Genomic DNA, 18,692 nt, shown 5'->3' on the forward strand with positions numbered 1-18,692 from the left:
ATTTATTTTTTAGTTTTTGGCGGACACAGCATCTTTGTTTGTATGTGGTGCTGAGAATCGAACCCGGGCTGCACGCATGCCAGGCCAGCGCGCTACGGTTTGAGCCACATCCCCAGCCCCCCTTGTTTATTTTTAAGACAAGGTGTCACTAAGTTGAGCAGGCTGGCCTCAGACTTGGGATCCTCCTACCTCAGACTCCCCAATATCTGGGATTACAGGTATGTGCCAAAGGTTACCAGAGGATAGCACTTTTTTATGGGTTTTGTAAATATTTCCATCTGCCCACGTGAGTACTGGTTTGGATATGCTATTTTTCTATGTCCTAAACACAATAGCATAAATGCTAATATTTGTTGCAAGAAAATAAATGAGCGTTGCCTGGGAAATTAATAAAAGGGGGAAAAATAAGTAACCTGGTAGAATATTGTTGTTTGCTTAAGTGACTTTTAAGATACACAACAGGCATATTGTGTAATGACGTAGGATCCCTAGGTTTTAAGTTCTATAAGTCCTGTCTATCCTTCAAGATAGCTCAGGGGTGACTTCTGCGAAGTGTTTGCCATTTGCCGTTTGACATCTGCTCTCTCACGGTTTCACCCGCACCGCTATCACCATACCGCATCTTTTACCCTGGCCATTTCCCCACCGGAATCCAGGTGTGTCTGTGTATTTCCACCTCTTGAACCCGAGGGTGAATATTTTGGGAATGGTATTGTGCAGCCCTGGACCAGTGAATTCATTGCTCACTACACCTCCTGCCTCAATTTCCCCAGAGTGACCGGCCCTGAGGAAATCTTCCCCGGACTGCGATTTAGTGTCGGGTGGGCGGACACCGAGGTGCACCAGGGGCAGGTGGGGAGCGGCGCGGGGCGCGGGGCGCGGGGCGAACGGGGCGGAGAGTTGGCCCAGGGGCGGGGCAGGCAGGAGCGCGGGGCCGACGGGCCGGACGTTAAGGGGACGTGCGAGCGCCGGCGATGGGCCCCGCCGCGAGGCTGGCGGCGCTGCTGGCGGTGCTGGCGCTTCGGGCCGAGGACCCGGCAGGGGCAGCGGCGCGAGAGGACACGTTCTCGGCGCTGACGTGCGTGGCGCGCGCCCTGGCGCCCGAGCGCCGGCTGCTGGGGCTGCTGCGGCGCTACCTGCGCGGGGAGGAGGCGCGACTGAGGGACCTGACCAGGTGAGGGCGTGGAGGGTGAGCGCCGCCGAGGACCCTGAGTGGCAGACACTGTGGCCTGGGGTGGGGAGTGAACCTGAGGCTCAGTGTGACCTACAGAGCCACTGTCACTGTATGCGGGACCCTTGGACACCGTGGGGGAGCTGTTTCATACCGCACACCATGTGGGAACACACACACACACCAGATCCAGCCTCACACAGAGAAGTTTGATACTCTGTGGGAAAGTGTGGCGGGGTGACTGACTGTAGAGCCAAGTGGGACCTCACAAGAGCTGTGTCGAGCTGTGTGGGACCTCAGGCTCTGTGTCACATTGCCACAGGCACAGGCACGGAAAATGTTGCATTGAAACAGAGACACTGCCAGAGTGAGTTGGTGTGAGAACAGGGTGATGCTGTATCTCAACGTGTATTGGATTTTCTTTTAAATTGTAGATGGACACAATACCTTTATTTTATTTATTTATGTTTGTATGTGATGCTGAGGATGGAACCCAGGGCCTCACACATGCCCAACAATTGCTGTACCACCTAGCTATAGCCACAGCCCTGTGTATTGGCTTTTTGAGCCCCCACTGTGAAGTACTATGTGACCCAGCAAACTGATGTTTATATGAGGAATCAGATAACATTCTGCTACCATCTAAGAGATGGATGTGTCACTGGGACACAATATGGATATCATACAGTGCATATGAAAGATGACAAATAATTGTGCAGATCACTATATGAATAATGCTTTATTAATTCATCCAACACATATGTTTGAGTGCCCACTCTGAGCCCTGCACTGTTCCAGGCACTGGGGATAAAATGGTGAAAAGACCTAACTATGTCATAAAAGAGTTTGGGTCTTTAGCACTATTATTCTATTATTGTTAATCAAAGATATATTTTCTCTCCCTTGTTTTCATATCTATCTCTCTATCTCTATCTCTCTCTCTCTCTCTCTCTATCTCTATCTCTATCTCTATCTCTCTATCTCTCTCTCTCTCTCTCTCTCCCCCAGGATTGAAATCAGGGGCATTCAACCACTGAGCCACATTCTCAGACCTTTTTTATATTTTTTATTTAGAGACAGGGTCTTGCCAAGTAGCTTAGGGCCTTGCTAAATTGCTGAGGCTGGCTTTAAACTTTCAATCCTTCTGCCTCAGCCTCCAAAGCTGAGCCATTGGAATTAAGGTGTCAAACTTTCCTTCTCTTTACACACAGAAAAAGCTGCTCAGGTGGTGGGTGGGAGCCTCCAAGGAGCCTGGGCGGGGAGACATTGTTTCTTGAGGTTGGGAGTAACTCTGAGGCTCAGTGTGATCTCCAAATCTACTAAATACTAAATAAATGGTAACTGAGATGTTATATGTGTGCGAAAGTATTTTGACACCAAGAAAACACTTTGAAAAGCCCTACTTGATGCTAGAAGACATTGAGGGTAGCATTAATAGGCAGATGCTCAGTTTTTTGCTATCCAAGCAAAAAACTACACAATATGGGATAAATTATTATAAAGCTGGGGATTCTGGGACATGATGATCATGTATTAACTCAGCATGAAATGATGAAAGATAAATGTATATAGTACCCTATGTATCACTATGTGTTATGCCTTCTCTGCTTGGGACATTGAGAAACCCACAACCCTGTAAGAAACAGTGATTGTGACCATCTCACTATTCAGCGTGCTAAAATTGTACTTATACAAGTGACCCTGTCAGATGTATACAGCTGAGACAACACAATGAGCTGTTATAAAACTTTCAGTGAGGGCTGTGGTTGTATCTCAGTGGTCAAGTGCTTGCCTATCACATGTAAGGCATTGGGTTTGATCCTCAGCACCATATTAAAAAAAAATTAAAAAGATATTGTGTCCATCTACACCAAAAAAACTTTGAGTGTGTGTGATATTAATACTGATTCTGGAGTGACACGGGGAAAAGGTGTGTGGGACACTGGCTGTGTGAGAGTCCATGTAGAACAGAATCAGTTTGCATTTGGAGATGTGTGAGCGGCTTGTCACAGTTTTGTCACAATGGGAGGCTTTACATAAACCTTATTTCATTTGATTCTCACGATGCTTAGGTTTGTTTTATACTCTTAGTAAATGAGAGATCATCTGGTAGCTTGTCCAAGATTATAAATCTAGGAGCTAGCAAATCCATGATAGGATATAGTTCTCTTGACCCTGTTTACCCAATGTTCTTTCCATCATGCTGCAATGTCCCTCCTGCTTGCTTTGTCTGATATGCCAGGACACAGACCAAGCCCCATAACTGCAGGAGGTTTTGTTAGTGGCCAGAGTATGTGATGGCTCAGTGCCTGGATTCAAGAGTTCAGTAGACCTCTGTTTAAATCCTAGACTCTGGCCTTGAACATGTTCCCTTATCCCTCGAAGCTTTAAGCAGCTTGTCTATCAAATAATGATAAAAAATAGTGCTACCCCCCCATAGGATTGTTGTAAGGATTGATTACTGTGTAAAGGTATTTATCATTGTGTGTGACATGTAATAATTACTTGACAAATGTTAATGCTACCTGAATATTGTTCATTAGGACTGGCTGATGAAATTAATCCCCACTGTTGGCTCTAAGCATTTGCTAGAATTCTAAGAGGCCAGATAGAAAAAACAATTAGAAAAGTTCTAAATCTGTTTCTCAGATAATTTATGAACATTTTATTTTGTAAAGTTTGATTAAGTTGAAAAATTGTGAAGTTTGATATTTTGGAGACTCTAATTCTGTTCTCTAGTTATACTCAAAAATCCAGTGAAATGTTTGCTTTTTAAAACATGAATTTTTGGCAGTTTCTGCTCGCTTTTCTATACCTCCAATATGGTAATCTTATGTAATTTCAGATGTTATTTCCAAGGCCCCCAGTTTATATTTTTTGAATTTCTAAATTGGGAAATGAAATATTTTTGGATGTTGAAACGACTCCCTACCCCAAGTTAATGAATAAAATTTATACTAGTTATAGTATCTATCATTATATTCTAACATAATGCATATATTACCCATACATATATAGTTAACCTATAGTTTTTTGTTGTTGTTGCAGTTTAAAAACTATGAAGTGTGAATAGATTTAGAATTAGCAGCAATTTTTTTCTGGACTAAGAATTAAGTATTCAGAATGTCTCAGAAGCACTGAGACAAAGCCATTTCTGAGTTTCAAAGAAGAAACACACTGAGTTGAAACAGCCATGTCCTGGATCAGATAACCAACCCAGGCTATGTTTTATGCAGGAAATGGGTTGCAAATTTTCTGTGCAAATTCTTGAAGAAAAGGATCAGGTTTTCCACTCTCAGAAACGTTTGTTAAAGCAAAAAGCCATTTAAGAAACCCTGAGGTTTGAATTCAGCATCCCGTAACTCAGTCTCTGGAAGCTAGCTATTTGCTCAGACACTGGGCATAGGGCCAATTTTTGGATTCCAAACCAGCCTCATATATCAGTCAATAGATTTTTTCCCCTTTTTTCCTTGTGGAACAGAAAAAAAAAAAAAACCCAGCATATTTGAACCGTGGATTGGGTTGATGTGCTATAGTAAAAATCAAACTCCTGACCTAAACAAATCAACCCCAAAATGGAAAGTGCGGTGGAAGAAAACAAAGATATAGACAGTACTTTTAATTTGATGGATGGCTTAGAGCAAATATTCATCTCTCTGCCTTGCTTCTTTCCCTTCATGCCTCAGTTTTCTCAGATGCCTGTTAAAAGTTAGTCTTTAAGCTAATGAGGAGTCTACTCAGTCGTGGTCAAGGTGGTGGAAGAAATAATGGAATGTGCGTGTTGAAGGGACATATAGAGACCTTCTAGACTAGACTAACTTTTTATTTTATAGAGTTTGAAATTGAAGGTGGGTTGGAGACTGCATCCAAGTAAGTCTCGGGCCTCCTCCCCGCTCTTCCCTGTCCAACATCTTATAAAATCACTGCCTACTCAGTCTCAATTGTTCCTGGACTTGCTTTTTAAGCTGGGTTCGGCCCAAGTCTCTGCTTGTACATTTTTTGTCGTCTAGCAGTGGAATATCTTTTACTAAATAGTTCCATATGGAGCCAAAGCAGGAAATAATGGGCAGTGAAATGATCCCACACCCTGGAGGCTGGTTTAGTTTCAAAACCCTGGAGTAGCAGCTCACAGACTGCCCTGTCTTTGGGATCAGAGACATCCCGGAACTTGACAGACATCCCATGTCCTGCCTGGATCACCCAGGCCCAGGTTCTTGTTCCTTAATTTATGTTGAATTGAACATTCATCTTCCTGGAAACTGCTGAGCTAGTCACTTCTATTTCAGGCCCCCTTTCTTAATTGAGAGCCCCAGTCTTTAGAAATCCTCAGATCAGACTCTGCATCCAGGGATTGAAATCCTTCCACCCTGCTAGCCCTCTCTTCTTCTCGTTCATGCCATTCTACTTGCTCATTCTTCCCAAAAGACTCTTATAGTCTCATGTGTTCTTGGACACATTCATATTCTCACCTTGAACACATACTTTTTTCTTTTTGTTATTATATTATTTTTGAAATTAACAATATTTAGATAAAGGGAAAACACTCTAAAAGGACAGGACTAACATCCTTAACCTGCTCTATTAAATATAACCAATAGATTTCAATCATATAAATTCCATCAATGTGTTGGAAATAGAATGACCACAGTATTCCAGGAGAGAAAACAGCATCTTTTGCTAATATGAACACTATTGTAGAACATACGAGAAGGAGATAGAATAGTTGGAAAGAAGATCACTTCAGGTCCCATCATATCCAGCCCTTTTCTGCAAATGTCACCAATCTGAAAAGTTGGAAGTGAACTGGACAATCCCAATCTATTCCCCATGACAATCATCACCAGCTTCTACACTGTCTTCTTCCTGAATATCTCCCTTGAATCCATCCCATCTTTTGCCTCTGTAATCACTGTTGTAGACTCCCGTGTCTCTTGTACAATTTTGAAGGGACCTCCTCCCTGGTCTTTCTGTCTCTAGTCCCTTCCACTTCTGAATCCTCCCCACCCTCTCATGGATTTATGTATGTAAACATAAAGTGATTCCACTCTCACTTGTCTCTTAAAGCCTCCCTTGACCTAATCTGGCCAATTAACCACCCTGTCTCTGTACTCCCCACTATGTCTTGTTCTTAAACCTGGTATTGCATCTGTAATATAATTATTTGTGTCTGGTTTACCCACTGGACTGTGAGTCCTTGAGGCCAGGTTTTTATTAAAAATTTTTTCCTCAGTTCCTGTAAGAGTATATTTCATTCATTTTTGCATGGAAATATGAATTGAACTTGGGTACACACAATGATGAGAAATATATTTTTGGGGGTCCATAAACTTTTCGTGCATTGGCTCTATCTTTCTTCTGTATTCCCACTATCCAGCGTGGAGTCTGACATCTAGAAACTAACCAGATAGATTAATAGGTTAAAATGAATAAATATAGGTCAAGTCTCTGCCCCTTTGTATACACTGACCCCAGTTGGCTCAAAGAAGATTGTTCCTCTCTTCTTTGTTCAGTCACCACAGGAAACATGGCAGAATCAGCTGAGAACTCAGTCTTCTGAGTTAGGCAGACTTGGGCTCATTTCTGGTTTTGCCATTTACTAACAATGTGGCCTTATTCCAGTTTCCTCTCCCATAAATGGACAAAATAAATACACCAAGAGTTGTTGGGGGGATTAAATGAGGCAGTATATTAAAGAATGCCCAATCATGGTAAGGGCTTAGTAAGTAGTAACCACTGATATTTTAACAAATCCTTCAAGAATCAGATTAAGTGCTCTCTCTTCTGGGAAGTCTTTCGTCACCTTTTCTAACTGGGTTAGATAAGCTGCTTGCAAGCTCCCATAAGATTATATGTTTAATTTCTCATAGCATGTGTCACAGTTATCATAATTTTTTTTTAATATTTTTTTTTATTTTTTAGTATTCAGCGGACACAACATCTTTGTTTGTATGTGGTGCTGAGGATCGAACGCGGGCCGCACGCACGCCAGGCGAGCGCGCTACCACTTGAGCCACATCTCCAGCCCCTATCATAATTTTTTAAGAGAGAGAGAGAGAGAGAGAGAGAGAGAGAGAGAGAGAATATTTATTTTTTAGTTTTCGGTGGACACAACATCTTTATTTTATTTTTATGTGGTGCTGAGGATTGAACCCAGCACCCCACGCATGCCAGGCGAGTGCGCTGCCACTTGAGCCACATCCCCAGCCCCAGTTATCATAATTTATTCAACAGTGTTTTGAATTTCTGCCAGACACTAAGTATTGTATATAGAGTGATAAGAGAATAAAAAGACTTACTTTTAAAAAATTATTTGTATCTCTAAGACCTAGCATGACATACAGCATTTGGTGTAGACTTATTCATTCAGTGAACAAACAAGTAGATAGACTATTTTTAATTTTGTTACTGGGGATTGAACCCAGGGGCTCTCAACCACTGAGCCACATCCCCAGCCTGTCTCCCTTTTAAATATACCTTTATTTTATTTATTTATTTTTATGTGATGCTGAGGATCGAACTCAGGGCCTCACGTGTGCAAGGCAAGTACTTTCCCACTAAGCCACAACCCCATGCCTCCACAGCCTTTTTTTGTATTTTATTTAGAGACAGAGTCTTGCTGAGTTCCTTAGGGCCTTACTAAGTTACTGAGACTGGCTTTGATTTTGTGATCCTTCTGCCTCAGCCTCCCAAGATGCTGGGATTACAGGATTACTGTGCCCAACAGACCTACTTTTAAAAAAATCTATTTTTATATTTATTTTTCATTGTTGATGGACCTTTATTTTATTTGTTTATTTTTTACGTGGTGCTGAGAATCCAACCCAGTGCCTCACACATGCTAGGCAAGTGCTCTACACTGAGCCACAACCACAACCCCAGACCTACTTTTACTGAATGTGTAGTTTTCATATTCTTTGTGCTTTCCTGGCTTTTTTGGTTATCCTGTTACATGAGTTTCAAGAGGTTCAGAATTTCAGTTTCAGCTACTCCCCACCCCTGCTGCCCTTGGGATCAAATCCAGGGCCTGGTGTATGATAGGCAAATGCTCTACCACTGAGCTATCCAGGGTGGAGTCTGACATCCCCCAGCCCCATTTTGTCCTTTACTCTTAATGTATGCATAGCATACAACCAACTTCCATGAGTGGAGTAGTTGTATCAGGAGGTGAGCTCATTCTACTCCTCTCTTTCAGGTTCTATGACAAGGTGCTTTCACTCCATGAGGACCCAGCAGCCCCTGTGGCTAACCCTCTGCTTGCCTTTACTCTCATCAAACGGCTGCAGTCTGACTGGAGGAATGTGGTGCATAGCCTGGAGGCCAGTGAGAACATCCAAGGTAATGAGAGAGAGGGCTGGAGGGTGAGAGGGAAACTCCTGTCTTCTGACTCAGTCAGTGGTAAGGAGAGGAACTCTGGTGGGATGCGATGAAGAGTAATGGAGTGGGTACGTGTTAGTTGATGTTCTTAGCTCTTGTAAGTTCAAAGAATTAAGTCTTCTTGTTAATAAGTTATATGATTATGGATTGGAAAACACTTTCATGTCCATAGTCTCTGATCTTCACTATGATCCTGTGAGGACGTACAGGATCTATCATGCCATGGGTATGTGTATGAAAGAGTGGTCTTCTGGTAGTTCTATTTCACTAAGTTTTTGTTGGGAAAATACAATGTCATCTGCAGCAAGAGCACTTTCCTAACTTATTCTACTTGTACTTTAAGAAGTTTGTTGGCTTTTAGAAAGTGAAGAGAAAGAAAAGTTGTCCCCCTGTAGGGCAAGATTCCTAGGGTTATAAGATGGGACAATATGGTGAGGGTGTATGCCTATTTTGTTCTTCATTTACTCATTCTAAATGTTCCTCTACCCTGTTCCAGTAACTGTGATTCCCAGGAACTGGGAACACAATACAAATAAAACCTTATCTCATGGAATATTTGAATGGGTGGTCATGCTTTGCAGGCATTAAATGCTTAATACTTCCTTTCTTTTTTTTCTTTCTTTTTTTTTTTTTTTTTTTTTGATGGCACTGGGGGTGGAACTCAGGGCCTTGTTCAAGCTAGGCAAGGGCTCTACCACTACCTCACCCCCAGCCCGTTACCTGTTTTTTTGAAGGATAAATTATGTTTTTACTAATTTTACAGCTCTTAAGGATGGTTATGAGAAGGTGGAACAAGACCTCCCAGCCTTTGAGGACCTTGAGGGAGCAGCACGGGCCCTGATGCGGCTGCAGGATGTGTACATGCTCAATGTGAAGGGCCTGGCCCGAGGTGTCTTTCAGAGAGTCACTGGCTCTGACGTCACTGACTTGTACAGTCCTAGACGGATCTTCTCCCTCACAGCAGATGATTGCTTCCAAGTAGGCAAGGTAATGGTATTCAGAGAGAAGGCCAATTGCTCAGCTCTAGTTGCTTGTGGATGAAATAAATATGTCTGAATTGCTTTTACATATTTCTCATACTTTCAGTAAACTTGGAAATTTGATATTACCCCCATTTGCAGAGAAAGAAACCAGATTCAGGGAGTTTAGATAATGAAGATTATACAATTCTAAGCAGCAAAACTAAATTTTGAACTTGGTCTTTAAAACAAATCTCATGTTCTTTCCATGGGAAGGTGAGGTGATCATATACTTAGGATGCCCTTGAGAGTGAAATGGGTATTGTTAATTGTGCCAGGACAAAAGACATAAATTAGGCAAAATGATCCTTTGGTCACCCTAACGATTACCCCTGCTAGTAGATGAGCCACTGGGTGGAAAGGGAAAGCAGGCTGAATGGGTGGGGAAAGGGAGAAGAGATAGTGATGTGAAGATAAGATCATGGAAACTCCACCTCCTGAGACTTTCTGGAATCCTCTGCAATGTTTCCTAAGTATTTAGAAATACTAAATTAAATCAGTCAAAAAACTGAGGCCATTCACTGTAACATTACTTGGGGAAATAGACTTCAGGAACCTCTTATATGATGTGTTTAACTGTTCTTTGATCACAAGTTATAATCACACTTGAGATCATTTTATAATATACTCTTTGCCAACCTTTGCCTTAAGAAGTAATGGAGGGGCTGGGGTTGTAGCTCAGTGTTAGAGCGCTTGCCTAGCATAGATAATGCACTGGGTTTGATTCCCAGCACCACATAAAAATAAACAAACAAAATAAAGGTATTGTGTCCATCTACAAATAAAAAAAAAATTAAATGAAGCAATGGAGTAAATGCTTTTTAATTTTAAGGTGCATATTAAAAGGAAGTGAATTTTTCCTGACTTCTACAGTATTCAGTAGCAGATCTGATAGTGGGCTTTGTAGGTCCTACTTCAAACTTTAAGAAATCAGTTTCCAAATTACCACTACAGAGTGGGTAACCCTGGTCTGTCTACATACTATTTTCCCTTTCTGAGGTCCTGAGTGGAATCAGACCCCAATTGTCATGTTCATGGCTAATTTAAATTTAAGTCAGTTAAAGTAGTTTGATGTATGGTACCAATATGAGCTTCATCAGTGAGGCCTTTCTGAAACTAAAACCATATGTTGAAAATTTAGTAAATCACTCTGGAAAAACTTCCTGGCAATACTTATTTCTATATTTATCTATTTATTTTGAAAGGTAAAACATTACAAATATCAGAAGAGTACATGAAATAATATAACAAGTAACTTTATAATTAAAATGTTATATATGTTCGAATTTTGCTGTTTCAGCATTTTTCTTAGATTTTTTTTTTTTGTTTTGTTTCTGGTACCTGGTATTTTCCTTTTTTTTTTTTTCTTGAGAATATATAATAAAATGATTTTTGTATTTTGTTTAAAATATCTGAATATTTCTGGAAGAATTTCAGTTATTTCAGCTGACTACATTGCTAGAACTTAAAGCTGCTCATGGAAATATTTATTAAATAAATAGTTAAATAAATAAATAGCTATTAAATAAATAAATAGCTCAGTGGTAGAGTGCTTGCCTAGTATGCAGGAGCCTCTGGGTTTAACACCAGAAAAAAGAATAAAATAAAATAAAAGGTTAATTCAGTAGAAAAAGTTCAGTTATTTTTTAAATGTTATTCTTCAGCTTAATCCTTTCACAAAGAGGAAAGGAACAGAAATGTAAAACAGAAGGTTAATGGAAGTCCTAGGATGGGAATTAATTTACTATTTAGGCTACAAGCTGCCATATCTCTAGGTTCCATTCTGTCTGGATGTTACACCTGAATTTAGTAAGAGTTTTTCCAACTCTGTGACTGTAATTCCATGTTGTTTCCAGTAATGACTTCCAGGAAATTCCACCTTCCGGTCTGGTTTTCTAGTTAGCTTAAGCTATTAGGAGACAGGAGCTATGCTTGGCACACGTTGACATATTGCCCATCATTCTGACATTTAATCAGAACAACTCCACTAGCTCCCACAGCATTCCCATGTCTGCCTTCACTGAGGTGTCTAATGGATTTGTCACAATGATTGGTTTGCTCTTGTACCCTCACTTGATTCAAGTTCTTCAAGGACAAGGACCACCAAGAACATAATGCTCAGCAAATACTGAATAAGTAAATAAATTTAATCCATTTCTCACATTGCCACCAGTAATATCTTCCTTAACAATGTGACATTTAAGACTGTAATTAGCTTAACTCACGTTCCTTATGTTTATTTTCTGTTTCTATGGAACATATTCTGTCTTTGACTTCTGTTTTTGCCATTCTCCCTTTTTTTATTTTGATACAGGGGATTAAACTCAGGGGCACTCAACCACTGAGCCACATCTCCAGCCCTTTTTAATATTTTATTTAGAGACAGGGTCTTACTGCGTTGCTTAGGGGCTCACTAAGTTGCTGAGGCTGGCTTTGAACTTGTGATCTTCCTTCCTCGGCCTCCGGAGCTGAGCCTCTGGGATTACAGGTGTGTACCAGCACACCCAGCCCATTTTCCCATCTTAAAATGCTCTTCTTCCCTACTTCTGTTCTTGAAACCTTTTCCTTCTTCAAAGAAGGCCTATCTCAGATGCCATTTCCTGCGTGAGCCTTAGACTCCCAAGTCTCCTCACTTCCCTATCTCTCCAAAGCATATTATGTGTTTTCCTTCAAGCATTCCTACCTTTCCGTTATGGTTTCTTGAGTTCATACCTCTTTTCTCTCACAAATTATAAGTCCTTAAATGCAACAACTCTTGTGTCTCCTCTCCACCTTGTGCAATGCCTTGTATATAATAGATGTTCAGTAAATCAAATTAAAATTAATTTGAGGTTAAGACTTGCCTTCTTAGGTTCCAAAGGCTGTTTTACTCTTTAAATCATCATTTCCTTTCCTCTGCCTGTGGACTAAGCCTTTAGTAGTGGTACTTGTGTCCCTGCAGGTGGCCTATGACATGGGGGATTACTACCATGCCATTCCATGGCTGGAGGAGGCTGTCAGTCTCTTCCGAGGCTCTTATGGGGAGTGGAAGACAGAGGATGAAGCAAGCCTAGAAGATGCCTTGGATCACTTGGCCTTTGCCTGTTTCCAGGTAGGGGAGTGAGTGAAGCTCACTGCTTGTATCATAATAAAGGTAATGCTTTACATCTGCTTTACAACTTTCTAAGCATTTTCTTGTCTCTTAATTTATTTCATCTTCCCAATAGGACCAAGTGGGAAGGGCATTTATTTTATTATTTCCATATATCACATGTGAGTAAACGAAGTCTACAAAAAAATTCTAAACTTACCATGAAGCTCATAGTAGGAGGCAATTAGTTGGGTCATGGTGGCTGTAGATCACTTGTTTGTGCTCTCAGCAACTCATAGCTCTTCACAGACATTGTGTCATGATGTTGCCATAGAGGAAGAAGTTTGAGCGCTCTCCCACTGACAGACACATGTCTGGTGTCTGTCTCCAGAGCTGGCATTTTTGTGCTGTAGCACCAGCCTCAGTGCCTCATGCAGCTGTCATCTTCCCTTGGCACTGTTGAAGGACTACTTGCTGTGCCTCACTTAGAGGTTCAGTTCCCTAAGTACACAGCTGCCATATTTTTGTATTGTTAACCCCATTGCTCACTGGAGTTGTGCAGTATTCAAGAATAGGCTGAAAAAATCTCTATGGAGTCAGTTCCCTGGTTTCCAAAGCTAATAAACCATTTTTATTTCCTTAATTCCTTTTTTATTTTATTTTATTTATTTTTACAGTGCTGGGGATTGAGTCCTGGGAATGCTAGGCAAGCACTCTGTCACTGATCTAAACCCTCAGAACCCCCGTATTCTATTTTCTTTCCTCGTTTTCCTAAGAAAAATGAGGGTGGTGTGGGTGGTTCAAACCCACATGTTACTGTGAAAACAGTCTTATTCTCAGCGCAGCTGATACTGTTCACTTCGTGGAAGTCCTGAGTCTTTATTGTAAAATGTCTGTGTGCTTTTCTTTACTTTTCTTTACTCTCCTGCTTAATGGCTGCATGTTAAAGTGAAAATGGAATAGTCATGATGTAACAAAAAGGGAGAAGATTTGAGTTTTAATCGAGGAAAAAAATGGAGACTTTATGTAGAAAGACTTAGAGGAGGTAGCCTGACGTAGCACATCCCAAAAGATGGGGTGTTAAATACAGTGCCCAATTATTATTATTATTTTGTATTATGCAAAGTGCTTGCAGTGCCTGGATTTCAGTGGGGGTCATTTTATCACATTGCTCATTGCATATCATATTTTAATGTGCATATTGCTTTTATCACTAAAATGAATTCTTAATATGCTAAAGTAAGATGAAAGAATTGAAAAGGTACACAGTTTTTATCAGCTAATCATCATTTGGAAGCACCCAAAGGAGGATTACACCCCACTGTATGGGATTCTGTTGCCCAGATTGGTCTAGAAATCTCCTGTTTCCTTTTGACCAGTTGAGCCCAAGGTTGAATGGCTGCAAGGACAATTAATTCTTATGCATTGGAGAATGTTTCTCTTTTGGTTCAGAGAAACATTTGCTTCCTTCCCACTGACTTTCTATACCCTAGGAATAAATTATAATTTTAATAGAGTTTTTATAGTTTCATTTAAATTTAATAACAAAATACCCCGTCATTATATCATTTTGCATACTTTGAGATTTGAGTGCCTTTAAGAAAGCTTATCTTAATTTTTTTTAAAGAAGTTTTTACTAAATTACCCTTGTTCTTCTGGTAAGGGTGGTAGTAAATCATTTATAAGTGAGGAGTCTGAGGACACCTGATTTTTGCAGCACAGTCACAAATTCTCTACATCTCTAGCCTGCTGCTTCTTTCAAAGAGCCTTATTATCTACTTGATAATAAGAATATTTTATAGCTTAAAAAATGTCCATTGAATTATTTGGTCAGAGAGTATATCTTTAATACAGTTAACACTTTCTTTTCTTTTTTTAATAAGGCAGGAAATGTTTCGTGTGCCCTGAGCCTCTCCCGAGAGTTTCTTCTCTACAGTAAGTGATGATAAGATAAGCCAGCCATTGGTCTGACTTCTGCTTTTGGCCTGTAATCCCGGAAAAGTAAAGTACAGTTATCTATTTTCATTCTTTTAATTTTGTTGTCTAAAGAACATTTCAAATTTGGGTGAAATCTCATGTATATTCACATCAGTGCACTGGCAGAAATTTGTAAGTCAGTTGGAAAATGCAGAGATGTCAACCTGTCCCTTCCCAGCTTGTTCTTCAAAGGGAACAAGCCTAGGCTGGGAACCAGTTTCTTCAGAGACATTTTAAAGACCTAGGTTTTGGAAGACCCAGGAATGAATGAAATCAATGTGTGCTGTGTGTGCAGGAAGGAGCATGATTCAGAGGATTATTCACTTTGGCTGTTTACAGAGAGCTATCAGTTCTTTCCTTTAAAACCAGAGCTCACTTTGCTAGGTGAGCACCCTGCCCAGGTGGCTACAGTTCAGCTTCATTCCCCTTCAGGGGAGCCTTACTGACAACAAAATGAGTCCAACTGGAGGAATATGCTTCCTGTCTCAGCTTGGATAATTTTGCTTAAAATTTTGGTAGTGAATGGCTTCCTAGGTTTTCTTTTAATAAGGTATTTAGATACTCAAATAAGACACAAAAGCTATTTTAATTGTCCTAATATTTATAAGGTATTTCATGTAGGACTTTATAACTATATTTATTCATTACTTTTTTTTTTTTTAAAGAGAGAGTGAGAGAGACAGAGGGGGAGAGAGAGAGAACTTTCAACATTTATTTTTTAGTTTTTGGCGGGCACAACATCTTTGTTTGTATGTGGTACTGAGGATCGAACCTGGGCTGCACGCATGCCAGGCAAGCGCGCTACCGCTTGAGCCACATCCCCAGTCCCTATTCATTACTTCTTAATGAATCCATTTAGTAAAGTCTGCTCTCCACGTCTGTGAACCCAACCACCCAACCAACTTCAGATTGAAGATGGTTGAAAAAAATGGTGTCTGTTCTGAACACGTACAGAATTTTTTTTTGTCATTATTCATTAGGTGATAACAGTAAAACAACTATGTAATAGCATTACATTGTATTGTGCATTACAAATAATGTAGATGGGGCTGGCATTGTAGCTCAGTGGTAGAGCACTTGCCTAGCACACATGAGGGACTGGGTTGGATCCCCAGCACCACATAAAAATAAATAAATAAATACATCTACAACTAAAATTTTTTAAAAAAAGAAAAATAATAATGTAGAGATAATTTAAAGTTTATGGGAGATGTGCACAGGTTATATACAAATACTATATCATTATATATAAGGGGCTTGAACATCTATGGATTTCTGGAACCAGTCCCCTGTGGATACAAAGCAATGACTGTATCAATTATTCCTTTCTGAGAGTTTGGCGAACAGTAGGATATGGAAGTTATTAAGTGGTCTGGAAACTCATGAGCAATTACTAATATAAACGAAATTAAAACTCAGCCTTCCTTTATTTCTTTGTGCTTGATCTATTAAAATCTCTGTCTCGGGGGCTGAGGTTGTGGCTCAGCGGTAGAGTGCTCGCCTAGAATGTGCAAAGCCCTGGGTTTGATCCTCAGCACCACATAAAAATAAATAAAATAAAGATATTGAAATAAAATAAAGATATTGTGTCCAACTACAACAGAAAAATAAATATATTTTTTAAAATTTCTGTCTCTCCCCCCAAAATCAAAATTGTGTGCTATCACAGGTGAGTAAATAGGGCCTGGTAAGTTGAGGGTCCCAGCTCATTCTAGCTTTGCAGTATTTTTTACTTGAGTTTGGGCTCATCATTTCCATTCTCCAAAATCTGATTTTTCCTTTTGTTAGCAAGGAATAGTAACTTCTGCGTACTCCTTTGCTCTTTTGCCAGGGTGGTTGTGGTGGTTAGAAGCACATGGGGCTCTTCAGACACTTTGGGAGCATTAGAACAATTCAGCACCTCCTTCTGAGATGCACTGAGAGTCATACACAGAGGCCAGCGGGCCATGGGTAGTTGCCAACCCATGGGGCATCTTGCAGCCAAAGTGGGCACAAACAGGTGGGCACAAGCAAGACACAGGGTTTCTCGGGGGCTTGTGGGAATTAGCCTAGAACCCAGATCTAAAAACCCTTTGTCTCATATTGCACTGCTCTAGGCCTAGGCCTGTTAGGAATGCTGAGGGATCTAATGGAGCCGAGGATGAATTAGCTTCGGGTTCCCCAGGGTAGAACAGGTTTGGGTCACCGTGCCATAGGCTTTGACTCTCTGGACTTCCTTTTGTTGTCCTTACCATGTTTTTTCTTCTTTTTAAAAAATATATCTTTATTTTATTTACTTATTTATTTTTATGTGGTGCTGAGGATCAAACCCAATGCCTCTCTGAGCTACAACCCCCAGCCCCTGACATGTTTTCTTCTAAGTGGTCATTAGACTCTGAATTCTGGGAGGTTAGCCTCTAGCACAGTATTTGGTTGTTTATTGAGCATTTATTGAATGGATGGGTAATGAATGAATGAACAAATTAATGAATGAAGTTTCTATTCTATGGATAAAACTAACCATAATGCCGTCCCAGAACAGTCGTCTTCTTGGTCTCTGGATCTAAGAGTGTAGGTACCACCTTCCTTCCCAAAACCTTTTGCACTTTCAGATCCACTGGGTGCAAGTCAGTCTTTTTTAAATACCAGATTCTCTTCTGGGAATATGGGCACTGACAAGGAGTTATTCAGAATGTCCTAGAGCCAGTCTTCTGTGACAGTAAAGTTGCAGGAAATCTTGGTAGCACTTTCTGGGACTAGTGTTTGTTAATCTGTATTATTCCCTGCTCTGATTTTCCCCAGGCCCAGAAAATAAGAGGATGGCCAGGAATGTGTTGAAATATGAAAGGCTCTTGGCAGAGAACCCCCACCAGGCTGTAGCTGAGACAGTCATCCAGAGACCCAGAGTGCCCCACCTGCGGACTAGAGACACATATGAGGAGTTGTGTCAGACCCTGGGATCCCAGGTAGGATTCCTCAGGAAAAAAGAAAGGGGATAGGCCTGGCTACAGAGTGAGAAGCTAGAATTTGGACAGTGAAAAGGGGAAAAGCTGATGCCTTGAAAAACAATAAAGCTCCCTTGGACAGTATCCAAGTAACCATATTCAATATCTCTCAAATTCCTGGTTTTATGCTTTAGTTCCCCTAAGATGATTTCACTCTTAGGTCCATCTTCTTTTATGCTGAGTCTATTTTTTCCTTCCAGCCCATTCACTACCAGATCCCTAGCCTCTACTGCTCCTATGAGACCAATTCCAGCCCCTTCCTGCTTCTGCAGCCCATCCGGAAAGAGATCATTCACCTAGAGCCCTATGTTGCTCTCTATCATGACTTTGTCAGTGACTCAGAGGCTCAGAAAATTCGCGAGCTTGCAGAACCATGGGTGAGTGTCCCCAAAGCTCCTGTGTCTTCACGTGCCTGGAGTTCAGAGCGTGAGAAAGGAAGGCTCCACAGCTAGTCCCTTCATCATCCAGGGGTTCAGAATGCCAGCCAGGGGCTGGGGATGTGGCTCAAGCAGTAGTGCACTTGCCTGGCATGCATGCGGCCCGGGTTCGATCCTCAGCACCACATACCAACAAAGATGTTGTGCCTGCCGAGAACTAAAAATAAATAAATATTAAAAAAAAAAAAAAGAATGCCAGCCAGCCCATAAGATGGTGGAGGAAATCACAACAGCAGTTGCCTCTAGAGGGAAAGGATTAAGTGGGATGAGGTGCCAGAGGATTTTTTCTAGAATGTTGAAAATGTGCCCTCAGTATCTTCTTAAGAGTGTGGAGTCCATAGCTGTACACAGTTGTCAAAACTCAGCAAATGGTCCACTTGAGGTCTATGCTTGTCATTGTACGTAAATCTCACCTCAAAAAATAAAAGGAAACTTCCCCAAACACCAGCCATTAATTAGTAGAAGAAATGGAAAACATGACAGGGACAAGAAATCCTAATACATATTTACAGACTGACAGACGGAAAGATTATTTAGTTCAACTTCATAATCTTGTTAAAGAGGGAACTAAGGCCCAGGGAGAGGAAGGTCATACATGTAGCAACATCATTACTGACACTTAGAGGTAGATTGGTTGCCGTTCTGCTGTTCTTGTAGCCT

At 40.9% G+C, this 18,692-nt stretch overlaps 1 protein-coding gene across 1 annotated transcript in view; it reads left to right on the top strand.

Moving 5' to 3' along the window:
- Window positions 1–974: 974 nt before the first annotated feature.
- P4ha3 (prolyl 4-hydroxylase subunit alpha 3) overlaps window positions 975–18,692 on the top strand; it is a 33,899-nt gene continuing 16,181 nt past the window's right edge. Inside the window, exons 1-7 of the mRNA XM_076843986.2 lie at window positions 975–1,174; window positions 8,364–8,506; window positions 9,309–9,532; window positions 12,506–12,655; window positions 14,518–14,569; window positions 17,393–17,556; window positions 17,796–17,972. Of these exons, the coding sequence (XP_076700101.1) occupies window positions 975–1,174; window positions 8,364–8,506; window positions 9,309–9,532; window positions 12,506–12,655; window positions 14,518–14,569; window positions 17,393–17,556; window positions 17,796–17,972 (1,110 nt within the window). The remainder of the gene's footprint in view (window positions 1,175–8,363; window positions 8,507–9,308; window positions 9,533–12,505; window positions 12,656–14,517; window positions 14,570–17,392; window positions 17,557–17,795; window positions 17,973–18,692) is intronic.

Source organism: Callospermophilus lateralis, chromosome 2 (assembly GCF_048772815.1).
Source record: "Callospermophilus lateralis isolate mCalLat2 chromosome 2, mCalLat2.hap1, whole genome shotgun sequence".
NCBI lineage: Eukaryota > Metazoa > Chordata > Mammalia > Rodentia > Sciuridae > Callospermophilus > Callospermophilus lateralis.